This window comes from Dromiciops gliroides, chromosome 1 (assembly GCF_019393635.1).
Source record: "Dromiciops gliroides isolate mDroGli1 chromosome 1, mDroGli1.pri, whole genome shotgun sequence".
NCBI classification, from domain to species: domain Eukaryota; kingdom Metazoa; phylum Chordata; class Mammalia; order Microbiotheria; family Microbiotheriidae; genus Dromiciops; species Dromiciops gliroides.
In genome coordinates, this window is record NC_057861.1 from 57250250 (window position 1) to 57268341 (window position 18092).

Below are 18092 nucleotides of genomic sequence, written 5' to 3' on the forward strand. Positions count from 1 at the left end.
TTAAGTGACTTGCCCAGGGTCATACAGCTAGTAAGTGTCAAGTGTTAAGCCAGATTTGAACTCAGGTCCTCCTGAATTCCTGGCTGGTGCTTTATCCACTGCACCACCTAGCAGAAGGTAGGATGTTGATTGAGACTTGAAGGAAGCCAGGAGAGCTAGGAGGAGGAGATGAAAAGGAAGAGAATTCCAGGTAAGGAGGTAGAGTACTAGATTTGGAATGAGGTGAGCAGTGTTTGAATCCTACCTCTGATACCTTACCTGTGTGGCCTGGGGTAAGTTATGTATCTTCTTTAGATCTGTTTCCGAACCTATAAAATAGGGGGACTGGACTTGATAACCACAAAGGTCCTTTCTGGCTGGTAAAGTGGAAAGAGCTCTTGCTCTGGAGTCAGAAAACCTGGATTTGAATCCTGCCAGATTAACCAACTTCAGGTTGTTCCTGAGTCTAGGCTTCTTCCAAGAATTAGGAAGAGGAAAGGGAAGCAGGGAAGGGTTAGTTAGAGGCTTAGGAGGACAACCCCAATCAAGGCAGGAGTGAATTAATGAAACTCCAAATTAGAGGAGACCTCAGAAACCATCCAGGACAACCTATCCTTGAATCCCCTCTTCAACAAACCTAACAAGTGGGAAGCATTTACTGAAAGATCTCCTGTGAGCAGAGGCCAGCCCACTCCCTCCTAGGCCAGCCCATTTTACTTTAGGAGAGTCTTGATGGTTGGGAAGTTTCCCATCACATTAAACCCAAATGTCAAACGGAGCAAATCCGATCTTTCATCCTTAGGAGAGCTCTTTAAATACCTGTGCTTTTCTTCGGGCTAAACATCTCAAGTTCTTTCCTCATAGGACATAATCTTGGTTGTTCTCTTCTGGACACCCTCCAGTTTAATCAGTGGGTTTCCTCTAATGTGGCACCCAGAAGTGAACACAACACCCCAAATGTGGTCTGTCTTAGAGAGAACAATGTATAGAGAGACTCCTGACTCCCTAGTGTTGGACATGATGTGTGTGTGTGTGTCTTTCTTTCTCTCTCTGTCTCTGTCTCATTAAATATAAACATTTATTGATATCTTTTGTCTCCTAACCCAGCCGGAGGTCTCTTTATCTTACATACATAGATCTTGTGGTTCATTAAAACTGCCAGATCTTTTTTCAGATGAACTGTTCTCTAGCTCTACCTCCCATCTCATGCTTATGAAATTGACTTTTTGAACCCAAGTGTAAGTATTGACATTTATTTCTAATTTTATCATATTAGATAGGGATCAATTCTCTAACCTATCAAAATCTTTATGGATCTTGATCCCCAATCCAATACATATTAGCTATAGATTCTAGCTTTGGGTTATCTGCAATTTTTTTTTGGTGAGGCAATTGGGATTAAGTGACTTGCCCAGGGTCACACAGCTAGTAAGTGTCTGATCCCAGATTTGAACTCAGGTCCTCCTGACTCCAGGACCGGTGCTCCATCCACTGCACCACCTAGCTGCCCCCATCTGCAAATTTGATAGTTCCAAGAGGGAGAAGAAGTTCTGAGAAGAAAGGAAAGGAAAAAGCCCTGAGTTTCAGTTGTGGGTCTTTTTGCCACTTAATGGACACATACATAGTTATTATAGCCATCTATCCATCTATCCATCCATCCGTCCATCCATCCATCCATCCAACCATCCATTCATCCATCCACCCATCCATCCATCCATCCACACATATATGCATACCTCACTTTCCTTATCTGTAAAACAAGAGTAATAATCCTTACATTCTACCATTGGCATCTTCTGATGAGAGCATGGGAGTGATTCTGGGTTCTAGAAGCCTATGACAGCAGAGGCATAGTCTCTGACTTAAAGACTCACTACCATGTTGGTTTTAGGGAAGAAAATTGTTTGGTCACAGAAACTCTAGAAACCTGGTTATTTACAACTGAGATATGAAAGGTTTTATACAACTCTCCACTTTGTGCTAACCTGTTGGCCACAGGGGATTCAACTAGTCTTCTGGGGACCTCTTGACATTTAGAGGATGAGAAAGAAAAATAGAAAATGGCCCTCAGTCCTCAGTGGCCCTCTTCCACTTCTGTGGTGACAGTGGTAGAGTCAGGAGGAAAGGAAACAGAGATTGCTAAGGATCACTGCCTTTATAGTTCATCTTTTTGAAAAATTTATGAAATAAAACAAGTATTTCCATAACAGTATAATAAAAAGATGATTGCACATGAAACCACAAATCTATTATATATAACTTGCTATTCCCTTTAAATAAATTCCCTTTAATAATAAAGTTATCATGTAAAATTTTTTCTTCCCTCCTGCCTCCCCACCCTATAGATGGATACCATTAGACACAAATAGGTATGTGTATATGTGTGTATATATATATATATATATATATGTGTGTGTGTGTGTGTGTGTGTGTGTGTGTGTGTGCATGTAGGTATACACACATATATACATATATATGGAAAATTATTCTATATGTACTTCTAATTATCAATTCTTTCTCTGGATGCAAGGAGTGTCTTTGTTCATAAGTCCTTCATATTTAATTTAGTTATTTATAATAGCCAAAATGACTTATTCGCTCAAAGCCGTTCAAAACACAATATTGCTGCTACTGTATACAATATTCTCTTGATTGGGCTCATTTCTATTTTATTTCATTATTATATTTCATCTTAGGGGCCAGTATTTGTCGGGAGATTCTTGCCCAGTAAACGGTTACATTGCTGGAAGAACTGAATCATATCAAGGCATATGCTCCAACAAGTATAATATGAGATAGCGTGTGAAGGAATTTCTAACAGCTAGAGTTCTCCAAAGTGGAATGAGCCGACTGAAGAGGTAGTGAGTTCCCTGTTCTTTGAGATATTCAAGTAATTGGAACCTGATGAGACAGTCGGTTGCTTCAGCACTAGGTGGCACTGGTGAGTCATAAATGGTGGGGCCCTTGAAGCTTTTCTTTGAGGCCCAGGGCTATCCAAGCCTGAGAGGAGGGGTGGGGCCTGGGCTTCCATCCTTTCAGAAGCCCAAAGGGAAAGAGACAGAAAGGGAAGAGTGGGGAGGGAGTCCCTTTTCCCCTGTGGTCAGGATTACAAGCAGGTTCAGGCAAAGAAGGGAAACACCCCTATCCACCCCCCCACCCAGTGCAGGGATGGGGGGGGGGGGTTGTTGGTGGGGGATCTCAATGGTGGAGGCCCCGACTGAAGTCCAGGGTTTATTTATGGCAGGAAGCAAAGCGTGTCTGAGATTCCCCCAGGGCCAGAGGGCAGACATAGGGGCTGGACCTCTTGGGGCTTAAGAGAGTCTCAGAGGTTACAGAGAGCACCTTTTCCGAGTGGGAGGGCATTTCCAGACCCCTCTCATTACTGTCTCCAGCTTTTCTCTTTCTCCAAATCGTGGGATCATAGGGTTTATGCTTGGGAAGGACCAAAGAAACAGCAGCTTATCCAAACCCCCTCATTTCACACAGGGAAATAAATGTCAGGACCACGAATCTACTTGTTAGGGTTATAGGAAACAGAAGCGAATGAAGGAAGAGGAAAACATCACAATGAAATCTAACATTTCGATCACAATTTAAGGTGTCTGTGAAAAAAATAATCAATACCTTTGGTTTTCGTATCACCTTCATTTTTGAAATATATCCCTTTTCCCCCTATCCTATAATAAAGAAAAAGAGTGTGTCTGGGGGGGGGGTCATCAAATCACTCCCATCTGACAGTATGTTATTGTTGAGTCATTTCAGTCATGTTCCACTCTTTGTGGACCCCATTTTGGGGTTTTCTTGGCAAAGATACCGGAGTGGTTTGCATTTCCTTCTCCATCTCATGTTACAGATGAGGAAACAGAGGCAAACAGGGTAAAGTGACTTGGCCAGGGTCACATAGCTAATAAGTGTCTGAAGCTGGATTTGAACGCATGAAGATGAGTCTTCCTGCTTCCAAGCCCAGTGAGCTATCCAGTGCACCACCTCGCTGTACTGCCTGACAGCTTATTCAGTATTTCACTCCCCAAATCCCCTTACCTCTTACATCTTTTTTTCTTTTCTTTTTTTGCAGGGCAATGAGGGTTAAGTGACTTGCCCAGGGTCACACAGCTAGTGTCAAGTGTCTGAGGCTGCATTTGAACTCAGATCCTCCTGAATTCAGGGATGGTGCTTTATCCACTGCGCCACCTAGCTGCCCCCACCTCTTACATCTTTTTTTTTTTTTTTTGTGAGGCAAATGGGGTTAAGTAACTTGCCCAGGGTCACGCAGCTAATAAGTGTCAAGGGTTTGAGGCTGGATTTGAACTCAGTTACTCCTGACTCCAGGGCCAGTGCACTATCCATTATGCCACCTAGCTGCCCCCACCTCTTACATCTTAAAGGGCTACAAAGTATTCACAATATCCCTGGGAGGCAGAAAATTTGAACTGTCAGTCCCATTTTATACATGAGGAAACTAAGACTCAGAGGGAAGGTGACTAGCCTAACATCCTCTTGTTAAATGCAGAGGCAAGATTGCAATCAGGGTCATCTGATTCCTTGTGTTGGACCCTTGTGGCTACATTGAGTTGTCAAATTGTTTATGTCTCGAGATGATAGACATTTCACAGACACATTAGATACCCCCTCCCAAATTGTACTTTGTAGGGCCTCCGTAAATTTTGAGTGAACAGATGAAAAAATGGCTGGTCTGGCAGGTGAAAGTGAATTTTGAGCCACAGCTAGTATTTTCTAAAACACCAATCTGTTACACTCTCCTGCTTAAGAAACTTCAGTAGCTCCCAATTGCCTCTGTCTGGGGTTGAATGTGGATTCCTGCATTTGACATTTAAAGCCCAAGGCAGGCACTAGTCTGGTTCCAGCCTACCTTTCCAAGCTTATTCTCCTTCATGAAGTCTATCTTCTGGGGCACAAGGGCTAATTTACTGATCCTGCCAATCATCATTCCATCTCCAGCCTCCATACTTTTGCACAAAATGTGCTCCATTTCTGGGAACATATCCCTGTCTCTTAGGATCTTTATATCCTACTCCCCTTCTCTAGAACTGCACTCTCCCCCTCCCCCCCCATGTAACCTCCCTAAAGGCAGGAACTGTTGTCATTTTTGTCTTTGAATTCTCAGAACCTAGGACAGTGTCTGGCATACAGTAGGTACTTAATAAATGCTTATTGAATTGGATTAGATCTACTTGGCATCCTCCAAGCCCGTGCTGAGGGAAGGTAGATACAAAAGCAATTTGTCCAGGGGTTCCTTTGGCCCCCTAAAGCATCGACAGAGGGTGGCCAGAGCCACAGAGGCCTCCAGAGGAGATGAAGGGAGAAGCTGGGGTACAAAGGAGAGGAGAGATGTGAGTTTAGGGGGAGCAATTAACAGGGTGACAGGTTTAGACAAGATGCCTGAGACCAGGGAGGCCTGTGATCTCAGACAGGAAAGGAAGACAGATCATCTCGAGCCAATGACAGGGGAGGAGTTCATCAGGAAACGGGTGGTAAGAGAATTTTTAATCTCTGGTTCGGGAGCAGCTGCCTGATGTCAGCCTGTCTGCATTGCTTCCCTGCCATGCTCCTGGCCCTCCAGCTGCTTGAGCCTAGGCTGGAAATATTAGGCTAATCTCCCCCTAGCAACCTCCCTTCCTCCCCCATCCCAGGGGATGGACAGGGCAAGGGCTGTTTCCCTGTTGTGAAGGTCAGAGGTCACTCCCTCCCCCCATCCCATGGCTCCATCACAAGTTCCCTGGAATGAAGACAGACCAGTTGTGTCAGGGACAGCCCTCCTGGGGCCCAGAAGGACAAAAGCCATACCATGGGTGATGTTTCTCTCAAGCCCCTGACCACCCAGCCTCAGGGGCTTCTCTGTTCCCTGATGCCTCTGGCCCCTCACTACCACCCCCTCCCAATAACTCTCCCCCCATACACATCCACCTGGGGACAAGATGTACCAGAACAGATCAGGCATGTTATCAAGGGACAGATTGACTAGGTGACTGACTCACAGGCAATATGGTGGAGTGAGGAATCTCAGATTCAGGAGAGATATGAATTCCCATCCTGTTTCAGGCCCTTACTAGCTGTGTGACCCTGGGCAAGTCACTTCACTTCTCATCACCTTCATTTCCTCATCTACAAAATGGGAATAATCATAACCCAGACCCACAGGACCTCAGACAAGTCACGTCTCTGCACTGAGCCTCAGTTTCCTCTCCAGTAAAATGAAGCATCATGGGATTACAAGTTTCCTGACCTGGAGTCTGCTTCCTCCCCTGCCCTTCCTCCACCCCCCTTCCTGCCTTTGTCCCCCCAGTCCAGTGAAAGCTCAGTGAATGGCCCCAGAGCAGGGGACAAGGTCTGGGCAGCATATAATCAGGTTGCAAGGACAAAGATCTCAGATTCAATACTGTTGTTATCTCTGCTAATGGAGGAGGGGAAGACAGGCTGATTGAAAATTGAAATCCAATGATAATCACCAAGTCATTACTGAGTCATTAGTTTTAACCACCTCTCCTGCAAAAAACCTTTTTACCCCTCTCCATTCTTCTTTTGACCCAGCTCCCTAGTCTGGCATTGAGGGCCACCCACAATCAGGAAACTTTCTCCCTTTCCAATTTTACTTTCTATGACTAGTGTCCTCTAGCCTAACTACACTACTCATGGAGCTTATATTTGTTGTTGTTGTTGTTGTTGTTGTTGCGTCCGACTCGTCTTGACTCTGTTGGAGGTTTTCTTGGCAAAGACTCTGGAATGGTTTGCCATTTCTTCTCCAGCTCATTTTAGAGATGAGGAAACAGAGGCCAACAGGGTTAAGTGACTTGCCCAGGGTCACACAGCTATTGCGTGAGGCTGCATTTGAACTCAGGTCTTCTTGACTTCCGGCCCTGCACATTATTCACTGAGCCACCAAATTGTCCTCTACACTCTGTACTTTCCCATCTCTGGGCCTCTGCCCACACAGCTCCCTGTGACTGGAGTTCAAACTCCTCTCTCCCCTAGTAGAAATCCTGCCCATCCTTCAAGACCCAAGTGATACTCTACATCATCCAGGACCCTTAACTGAAGATATTTTCTTCTTCACATCTTCACCTAGTGCACCTCTCACAATCGCTTTTGTGTTTGGGTCACATCACCCTCTCCTAGGCTGTACCCTCCTTTCCAGGAGCGACCATGTCTTAGTTACTTTTCCATCTCCAGGTTTTGGATTTCCTTCAAAGGTCTTTTGCTGGGGCTGGAGGGTTTTCCCCCTTCAATCCAGGCCACAGCTCCTCTGTGCCTTAGAAGACAGTAGCAGGGGGACAGCTAGGTGGTACAGTGGATAAAGTACCGGCCCTGGATTCAGGGGGACTTGAGTTCAAATCCAGCCTCAGACACTTGACACTTACTAGCTGTGTGACCCTGGGCAAGTCACTTAACCCTCATTGCCTTGCAAAAGGGAAAAAAAAGAAAAGAAGACAGTAGCAGTCGGGGAGAGCTGATAATAACCGGGGGTAGTGTTGGCTTTGGAGTAAGGTGGGCCCTGCTTCCTACCTGTTTGAGGGCCTGATTTTCTCATTTGTAAAGAGAGGAGAAAAATATTTGAAAGTTTTCTAGATTTCTGGATTCAAAATCATGCATCTAACATTGTGTGATGAACAATGGTTATAGACTCAGCTCTGCTCAGCAGTGCAATGATCCAAAACAATTTCAAAGAACTCATGATAGAAAATGTTCTAAACATCCAGAAAAAAGAACTGTGGATTATGAATGCAGATTGAACCATACTCTTTCTACTTTGGGACTATTTTTTTCCCTTCTTTTTTGAGGTTTTCCCCTTGTACTCTGATTTTTCTTTCACAATATGACTAATGCAGAAATGTTTAATGTGATTTTATAACCTCTATCAGACTGCTTTCTGTCTTTGGGAAGAGGGAGGGAAGGGAGAGTGGGTGAAAATTTGGAACTAAAAATCCTATGAAAACAAATGTTGAAAACTATCTTTACATGTAACTGGAAAATAATAAAATACTTTTATTTTTAAAAAAAGGAAAAACAAAACAAACAAACCAATCTCCCCCCCCCCCTGCCAAATCATGCATCTACTACTATCTCATCCTTTAAGGCCTGCCCACCATGGAATGAACATCCCTTTGCCAGGCCTGTCCCCTTCTCCCACTGGCAGGCTTCTCCTGGAGCCACATTTTGTGGAGGAGCTCAGGCACCCTTCCTAGCTCTGCTTCTGACTTCAAGACTGAATCTCCTTGGGGTATGTTTATCACCTCCCTCCCTACTTAACTCCTCTTTTTTTTTTTTTTTGCAGGGCAATGGGGGTTAAGTGACTTGCCCAGGGTCACACAGCTAGTAAGTGTCAAGTGTCTGAGGCCGAATTTGAACTCAGGTACTCCTGAATCCAGGGCCGGTGCTTTATCCACTGCGCCACCTAGCCGCCCCCTACTTAACTCCTCTTTGAGGGCAGAGACTGCTTCATTTTTTGGTCTCTGTATTCCCAGCATTTAGCCCAGTGCCAGGTACACAGTAACCGCTTCATAAATGCTTATTTCCTCCCATTCCTCAGAAGATTGTAAATGAGATTTGTCAAGCACCCACAGTGTGTGCCAGGCACTTTGTTATGAGTGAGAGTCCCTGCTCTTAAGGAGCTATTTAATGTGAGCAGCAAATGTGCTTGGGGATATTTGTAGAAGAAACACATTGAGCAGGCCCCAGGTCATCTCAGAGGGCAAGGGCATGAGCAACCTGGGGAACCAAGAAATGCTTGTGGCAGAAGACTGAGTGTGAGCCTTGAGAGATGAAGGAAGAGGTAGCATCCAGAGCGGATAGGATACTACGATATGCAGGGGGCCTGTGCTAGGAGGCATGGCTGGGCTGCAGAGGGAGATGTCAGGGGAGACAAGGTGGGAAGGGGCCTGGTTGTGGAGCCAAATGGAGAACTTTCAATTTGGCCCCCGAGGGTAATAGGGAGCCACTTGAATTTATTGAGGAGGGGTGGGCAGGGACATGGTTAAACCTGTGTTTAGGGAGGGAGGCCAGGCAGGGAGACCAGGGAGGAGACTATTTCAAAAGTCCAAGTGAAAGGTAATGATAGTGAATTGAAGTGGCGAGGTATCTATGTGTCCAAGGGCAGAGGAGCATAGACTTAGAAGTGGAAGAGGCATTAGAGGCTGCTGAGTACAAATACAGATTCAGTGATCTGCCTGGGGTCACACAGCTAGTGAGTGTTGGAGGCAGGATTCAAACCCAGGTCTCAGTCCTTCACTTAGGTTCAGGCTCTTTTGCATTTAGTGGGTACAGCCTCTGGGAAGATAGGGTCACCTACACACTGAAATGAGGCACCTCAATGCTTATCAGTAGAATTTGGGGATTTCCTTTGGTGGCCAATGTAGACTCTTTTAATTTGACCTTCCTCCCCTCCTTCCCTGTGACTCACCTGGTGACTTGTTAACATCACCAGGAGCAAAATCCTTCCCCTGCCCCTCCCCACCCCCAGTCATGCCCCAGATGGCAGATTAACCTTCCCTGGAGCCAGGTTGGGGAGCTGGGATTCAGCTGCTTCTTTTCTGAGCTGAGGTTGGAAAAGGGGAGCGGGGGTGTCCTTGATGCCAGACTCCCTGGGTAGCTGCCTTTGGTGGTTGTGAATAAATAGCTGTGTGGAACAGAACTAAGGTGACCTTGGCTGACTCCTCTGAAAGGGAAGGGGGAAGCAAACTGTTGTAATCTATTAGAGGTGCCTGGCGAGCAGCCCTTGTGCCAATTCCACGGCTGACCCCAGGGACTGCCACAATCCAAAAGGAATAGGAAATCAGGAGGCAGAATTGCTAGTTAACTGGAAGCCAGGGCACTTCCCCACCAATTGTCTGGTCTCTGCAACACAATATCCTTACATGTACAATGTGGGGTATGGTCTGGATAGTCTTCAAAGGTCCTCCCAGTCCTGACTTCCCATGTGCTGAGCACCTTCCCAGCTCTGACATCTGGGTTCTAAGGGCCCTCCCAGCTCTGACCCAGCTCTGACATCCTGTGTTCTAAATTTTTCTTCCTCTCTCTTCAACCCTCCCTATGAGATCAAGTAATTTAATGTCATACTTGTGCAGTAACGCAGAACATCTTCACCTTCCTTGAAAGTGTTTTGCTTTTTACTGCTCTCTCCCCGCACCTGACATCCTGTGTTCTAAGGGCCCTCCCAGCTCTGACAGTATGCGTTCCAGGTTCCTTCCCAACCCCCCAACCCCTCTTAATTCGAGTGCCTTTCCATTTATCTAGCTTTGTATTTGTTTGCATGTTGTCTCTCCCATTAGATCAAAAGCTCCTTGAGGGCAGGGACTGTTTGTGGCCCTTTTTGCCTGGCACATAGCAGGCACTTGACACCTCACTTCTCTTCCCTTCTGAAATCACCTTCCACTTACAAGGTTTGTCACAGAGAAGTAGTTTGGGTTTTTTGTTTGTTTTTTAGTGAGGCAATGAGGGTTAAGTGACTTGCCCAAGGTCACACAGCTAGTAAGTGTTAAGTGTCTGAGGCCGGATTTGAACTTAGAGGTACTCCTGACTCCAGGGCCAGTGCTCTATCCACTGGCACCACCTAGCTGCCCCTCAGAGAAGTAGTTTTTGCAGTAGCCTTCTCTCTATTGGAATGTTCGCTCCTTGAGGGCAGGGAGTGTCTTGTTTTTTCTTTGTATCCTTAGTGCTTAGTGCACATAGGCAATACTTAGCTCCTAGACTGACATCCCGTCTCCTAAGGTCCCACCCAGTCATGACATTCTACTTTTTTTCAGGTCTCCTCCGCTGCAAATCCAAACTGTTACCAGGGAAGGTAAGAGATGAAAAAGAAGGCCTATTAAATTCTACCAGAGGCTCACATTAGCTATTCTTCAGGGGCAGGGAGCTGGTTCCAGGCTCCAAAGTGGGGAGGCAGGGGTTAGATTCCAAGATGGTTGGTTTCTGCTAAAATAGCCCATCTCTAAGCTGAGGCCAGAGGGCAGGGGATCAGAATTTGTTCCCCATTATTGGAGACTGTCGTTAAGTGAAGGATGGATGAACACTAGTCAGAGACACTGTCTTCCCTGGTCCCTTCCAGCCCTGAGATTCTACAAGAGAGAGAATCCATCAACAACATTTTTTTTTTTTGGTGAGGCAATTGGGGTTAAGTGACTTGCCCAGGGTCACACAGCTAATAAGTGTCAAGTGTCTGAGGCCGGATTTGAACTCAGGTCCTCCTGAATCCAGGGCCGGTACTCTATCCACTGCACCACCTAGCTAACCCACCAACAACATATTTTGGAAACGATACTTAAATAACCTCTTTTGGGAAGAGGGGAGTGGGAAAAGGGACCTCTTCTGTTCCCCCCATCAGGAGGACAATTGCTTCAACCTTGGCGATCCCAGACCCAAGCAGAAACCACAGGAGGCAGGTGATTTTTCTTTTAAAAGTCAGAAGTGTGTTTTTTTTGTTGTTGTTTCATTTAATATCTCATCGGCTTTACAGGGTTACAACTGTCTTAAATATTTCTGAAGTTTAAATACAATCTGTATAATAATGTTATTATAAAATGTAAACTTTCAGTGTTTTTTTTATTTCATAATCACAAGATTTTTTTTTTTAATACCTGAATGTCCTGCAAAACTGAAATTGTTAAAGCCAGCCCCGGCAGGACCAGAAGGCCCACAGAGCTGTGTCAGAGGTAGAATGTGGTTTTTGCCTTATTTTTTTTCTTTTACCTGAGTTCAGGCATGGTCCCTGCCTGGGTCACAGCCCAGTTTGGGGACTCCATGCCACCTAACAAACCCCAGAGGAAATGTTACATGCCAAAAAAAAAAAAAAAAAAAGAAAATTGAATGTAATATGTTCTCCAGAAAAAGAAAAGAAAAGAAAAGGGAGGCGGGAGAGGTTGGAGGAAATTAGAAACCAGATGAAAAGATGACTGTACAAAATGGACAGTTACTAAAACCTAACCCTGACCCCTCAGCTCCCTCTTCCCCAAACCCACCCCCCTCCCCGCCCCCAAGGGTTAGCTGGAAGATAGCATCTTGTCATCCTAGTCTATGGAAGTTCTTTGGCAGATCCTAAAAGCAGCAGGTTAAAAACAAAAACCCAACTAAATAAAGCTCAGGACTTTTAAAAAACTTCTTTCTGACCCTAAGCTCAGGGTGAGGTTCCCAACCCATCCCTGTCACTACCACTGCCAAAGATTTGCTTTGGAAATAAGCCCCCTCCCCATCCCCCAGCCAAGGGGACCGGCCCCCCAGTTTGCATAAAAGGGTGCTGAGATGTACCCCCAAGAGGCTCTCACTTCCCGGGGTACAAAGTTGCCTGATTCTCCCCAACTCTGTAGTCAATGGGTAGAAAGTAAGGGATTGGAAGGTGGGGGGCAGGGAGACTGGGTGGTCTCTGCTTGAGAGGTGTGGAGGGAGGATAGCAATGAGCCCCCCTGCCAGGGCTGGGGTGAGGGGGGGCTGCCAGGGGAGCAGGCCATGGGGAGAGCCCAGTGGAATCAAGTTTCAGTAGTGTCCCTTTGGAGGGCTGTGGCCTCTCAGAAGTTGTCCCCACTCCCCTTCAGAGCCTGACCACTTTCCTGTGAAGTCTCTAGGGTTAGCCGTGACCTGGCCTACAGCCCTAAACTCCCAAGAGTCCAGCTAGCTGACTTAACAATTGTGGAGCAGCCCAGGCCTGTATGGAGGAGCGGCTCTGGGGAGTGAGCAGCCCACCCTGCTGCAGAGAGGTCCCCTTTCCCTTCCCCTGATAAAACACTTGTCCCCTTCCCTTCTCAACCCTCCCTACAAAATACAAGTGGCCTTCTCAGGGAGGAACACAGCCGCCACCCTGCTTGTCCCCAACACTATTCCCACACCCCAGACCACCAAAGCTACTCCCCTTATCTCCCTGCCTCTCACAGTACAATCATTGGAGCTGAACAGCAGGCTTAATTCCCCTGAGTAAGGATCCGGAGCCTGCTGAGAGAGCCCGGATCACACATAAAGACATTTTTTACACAGAGGTTTCAGTACACTCACACACACGCACGCACACGCACACACACGCACACACACGCTCACGCGCATACACAATATATATATATATATATTTATAATTTTAATATAGAATTTCTTCTCCCAACTCACTTTTCCCTTCTATGGATCTTTCTCCTCCTGAACGAGCAACATGCTAGGATGAAGGACAGGCAGTTTGATTTGGAATGACATAGCTACAGAGAGTGCTGAGTGGGGAGGGGCAGTTTGCCACTGGGACTTCCTAGGCAGTTAAGGCTCTCAAAGGCTTCCACAACTTATCCTGGCTGGGTGAGTGTCGGGGTAAGCCCCAGGGGGCCAGGGCCAAAAAAAAAAATTCACCACCAAATGTCCTGCCTTCTGCTGGTGAACCACTCCATACTTGGCTGGCATGGCGGCAGGGCCTTGGAGGACAGGTGAGTTCTGCCTTCAGGGCACATTCAAAGTCTTTAAAGATTGATAGGCGGGGCAGCTAGGTGGTGCAGTGGATAGAGCACCGGCCCTGGATTCAGGAGGACCTGAGTTCAAATCCGGCCTCAGACACTTAACACTTACTAGCTGTGTGACCCTGGGCAAGTCACTTAACCCCAATTTCCTCACACCAAAAAAAAAAAAAAAGATTGATAGGCACACACACCCTACAGGCATAGCCTTTGAGGGCCTGGGGTCACCCCTGAGCCCTCATGAGGCACCTCTGCTGAGTCCTAGAATAGCAAACCTGAAGGGAATGACTGGGTGTGGGGAGGTCCAAGGGGTTCAGATCTTCAGTCCCTACAGATAACCTCTGACCTGGTTGAGGGAGGGCAGACTGGGGATGGTGATCAGGAACGTGACTATTATTCTTCTTGGCATTAAATATCAGGAATGAGGTAGAAAGAAAACATGAAAACTTTATCTTTCTCCCAAAAGGGGCACCTGAATTCAGACACCACCTAACAGGAACAACAGACTATGATTGCTTATGGTACATCTTGAAGAGCAGCTAGCAAAAGGGCAGGGAGAAGAGAGGAAATCTGTGGGGGGGCAGCACAGACAGGGGTAGGCCTGAGGAAGCCAGTTCCCTGTAGTGTCCAAGACGACAAGACCTGTGACCCTGAGGAAGCTTCTGAGGAAAAGGACGGCTCAGGAATATTGCAGATCAGACAGGCTGAGAACATGGGTACTTCCATGTCACTGGAGGGCAGACCGGTCCTACCACTCCCCTCCCCATCATTCCATGAAGTCAGGGCAAGGCCTCTCACACTAGCCTTCCAAGGTAGGTGGTTAAGGGACTCAACTAGGCTGGGGTTTTTGTTGTTAGTGGCCCCTGAAGAACACAGTAGGACACGCAACCTACTAGCCCAGCAACACCTTCTGTTAGAGAAAAACACAAAGGAAGCTTCAGGAGCAGTCCCATAGACATCCCTCCTCTGACCTCATGCCTTCCTCCCTGCTGAACCCTCTTCTGGATTTACCAGGTTAAGAAGGCTAAGTTCTGGCCGTTTTCCTGAAACCAACAGAATTCTCCCTCCATTTGTTTCTGACTCCCAGACACCATGGGAAATAATTCTGTTGGGGGCTCTTTGGGACCCCAGGGAGTAGGAAGACCCTGAGAAGAAGGTAAGGAGGGGTTTGGAGATTTGTGAGAAGAAAGGAAAGAAGGAAGAAAGGAAGGAAGGAAGGAAAGGAGGGAGGGAGTCAGCAGGGGTGAGGAGGAAGTAGTCCTGAGGTGCGAGAGTTCATCACCCTGAGATTTATTATTTTTTTGCAGAAGTTAGAAGGGAATGAAAGGTCCCCTCCTGCTTTGATACCCCGATATCTGTCACTAAAGTGCCTACCCAGAGCCTGAGGGAGAGGCAGAGAGAGGGGCATCAGAATTATCTATGATAACCTATCCTGGGCTTCCACCCTTGTCTGTCCAGACGCAGGCCAGACTTCTGAAGGAGGACAAACACTGGCCAGACTGAAAGACAGGTGGGGCCTTCCCTCCCCACACCTCACGGAAATGGCCCTAGAAATGGTCTAATAGGTCCCAAGCAAACAACTGTCTCCCCTCCCCCCAATCTTAGATAAAACTTAGCTCCCTGGGCCCAATTATAGGCAGGAAGGCAGGGGCCTGAGAAGAAGGTCTACTCTAGGGACAAGGCTGAGGGGAAGAGGGGAGCTTAGCCAGGGGTGCCAACTGCTTAATTTCCTCTCTGGAGAAATTAAAATCAAGTGCAAGGAAAAACAGAGATCTAGCTGGGGTCTGGAAAGCTATTTCCACATGGGCTCCCCCAACACAGAGAAAAGGAGACCTTCTAACAGGCTCCAGGGTCCCCTTTGGGGAGATCTTGCAGCAGGAATTGGGGGTTGGTAAGACTTGAAGAAGGGGCTTTGGGGGAGATGAGCTGGGAGCCTGAAACAATAGGTTTTAAAGGTACCAGGGCCTGATTAGATTGGGAGCTCTTTGAGGGTAGGGGATTTTTTTTTTTTGCCTCTTTTTGTAATCCCTAGCTCTTAGCACAGATGCCTGGCACACAGTAGGTGCTTAATGCTTACTGACTGACCTGAATGGTTTGAGGTATTGGAGGAGAGACTCATTGGCCCTTTTACGAATGAGGCTGAGCTTAGACAACCTAAAGTCTTTTATGAGGAGGGAGGGTGGTACCTGCCCTCACTTACCCAAATGATAGCTGCATCTGTTCAGCATCCTGATGACCTGGATCCCTCGGCTCACTCCCCAGCAGAGGCACCATGTTCACTCCCTTTCACTTCTCACCTTTCAAGTGCTTTCCTGTCTCTAATGGGGTACTCTCTAATGAAAGTGGGGGGAAGGGTTCTTTACTCCCTTCCCCCGGTGTCAGGCATGCATTCATTCATTCATTGTCAACGCAAGAGCAGTGGGCAGCTGATTGGAGACCCAGCTATTCCCATGCTGAAGAAGGGATGGTAGAGGATGGAGAAAGAAGAATCATGGGTATTGAGGGCCCAGAGCCAGGGTGAAAAGGCAAAAGGTATCGTGGGAAAGAGGGCTCAGTACTCAAATCCAGAAGAGTCTCTAGCGATGGGACTACCAGGCAACAGACTCAACAAAAACTCTTGCCCCACTTTTTGGGCTTGATGCTTGGTCAAGCTCACGCCCTGCCTATGACCGGTGACAGAGTGAAATTTGTTTTTCCTGTTCTCTCCAACACATACCCATTCTTCATCCTCCCAACCCTAGCCCAGAAATGAGTGTGGTAACCAAGGACCCTCTGAACTAAGCTATAGGGTGTGACCCATCTACCCTTCGCTAGTCACACAAGGAACAAAGTTGGAGGGGGGAAGGACACAGGGAAGGAGAAGGCTCCGTCCTTTTCTAGGTCACTCTTTTCCTTTCAGGTCCTGACCGAGGACTAAGATAGGTCCACTAAGATCCTCTTCTGGCCTTAGCTTTGTTGTACCCTTACATCTGCAAGGAGGGGAGAAAGGAGGATATACTCAGTGGCAAAATCAGCTTCCCTGCCTTAGAAACTCCACATTCCCCCACAGGACACAGGAGCAAAAGACACCTTCGGCAATGGGACAGAGGGCAATAGGATGATTCGGAACAAAACCCAAAAAGATGGTAGCACGATCTCTCCCTGTCAGCACCTCACATCATGTCACCTGCCTTCCTCTCTGCCCCACCCTCCCCAATTGACTCATAAGTCCCCCTCTCCCTCCCTATCCCAGCAACAGCACCTGAGTTAATCATCTCTGGGAGAAGCCAGCCCCTGGAGACCCCAGGGTCACCAAGCATCCCCAGCTTGTGAACAGCTAAGCATCATAGGAAATTCACCAAAAAAAAAATTAATCATGGTAAAGGGTAGGAAAGGGGGAAGGGATTAATAAAAAGGTTATTAAACATTTTTTTCTTTTTTTTCCAAGTTCAGTTTCCCTGAACAAATACGAATATATATATATATATGTATTTTTTTTCCTAAGGTTTGATTTTTTCTTAGAGAATAAAATAGATTATTTACAAAAAAAACAAAACAAAAAACCAACCAAAAAACAAAACACCTCAAAACAAAAGCCAAAAACCTCTTAAAAATCCCCATATAGGTGAGTGTAGTTATGTCTTTACAAAAACAATTCTTCTCTCCCCTCCCCTCCCAACCTCCCCCTCCCCCACACCACCAACAAAGACTTCTCTCCTCTAGGCTCAGGGCTTACTGTGGAACCAAGGAGCTGGGCATGGTGAACGTGGGGTCAATGACAGCAGAAATTATAAAAAGAGTGCAGGGTATGTGAGGTAAACAGTGTTGAATCGACAAAGCAACTGATAAAAACCTGAACCCCCACGGACCTAGCTCAGTCCCTTGGGGATTACAATAAAGCCACTGGGAAAAGTCTCATTTGTGTTCTCCTCTCCCTATTTCCCCTTCTCTTTCTCCTGATGCTCCATCTCTTGGAGGGTCCGAAACCCGGAGAAATTCAAGTGTTCCTTCTATTTTCCCCTGGTTTTATTCAATTCTCTTTATAGATTTCCTGTTATGTGTGTATCTGTCTTGGGGTGTCCGCTTGATCTCCCTGTTTTCCATCTCCCTTCCCTGGAATATTCTCTCCCGCCCCATTCCTCCCTTGCTCACTCCCCTCCTGGGGCCCCCCTTTCCCACCCCCAGTCCAGCAGGCTCAGCATGTGGGTGAGAAAGAGAGCAAGAGAGAGAGGGGAGGGGCAGGCTAAGCCCCCTTGGCGGCTTAAGGCAAAGAGTTATTCGAGGTAGAAGCTGGAGGGACAGACAGACCCGCTGCCCCAGCTTGAGGGCCTCCTCCACTGCTGCCTCCCCCGCTACTGTTGCTGCTGCTGTTGCTGCTGCCTCCGCCGCCGCCAGCCCCTCCACCAGACGCACCCCGGCTGCTGCTGCTGTTGTTACTGCTGCTGCTGCTGTTGCCACCTTTGTTGTGAGTGGAGGCTGGGGCAGTGGCCGGTGTGCCCGGAGGCTGAGCAAACAACACCCCTGGGGACAAAGAGAGAGGGCCAGGGTCAGCGAGTCCAGTGTGGCTCCCCAGTGCTGACAAGAGCCCTAATGGGGGGCTCCCTCCTTGGCTTGGGGACCCCCAGGCAGCACTCCTCTGCCCCCACCCCCCACTTCTGAAAGCTCTGTCTGCAGACCAGAGGGCTGAGGCCTGAATCCTAATTC

At 47.3% G+C, this 18092-nt stretch overlaps 1 protein-coding gene across 1 annotated transcript in view; it reads right to left on the reverse strand.

Moving 5' to 3' along the window:
- Window positions 1-17093: 17093 nt before the first annotated feature.
- Window positions 17094-18092, reverse strand: part of ARID3A (AT-rich interaction domain 3A) — a 79772-nt gene continuing 78773 nt past the window's right edge. The window contains exon 9 of the mRNA XM_043976468.1: window positions 17094-17909. Within this exon, the coding sequence (XP_043832403.1) occupies window positions 17650-17909 (260 nt within the window). The 3' untranslated portion in view covers window positions 17094-17649. The remainder of the gene's footprint in view (window positions 17910-18092) is intronic.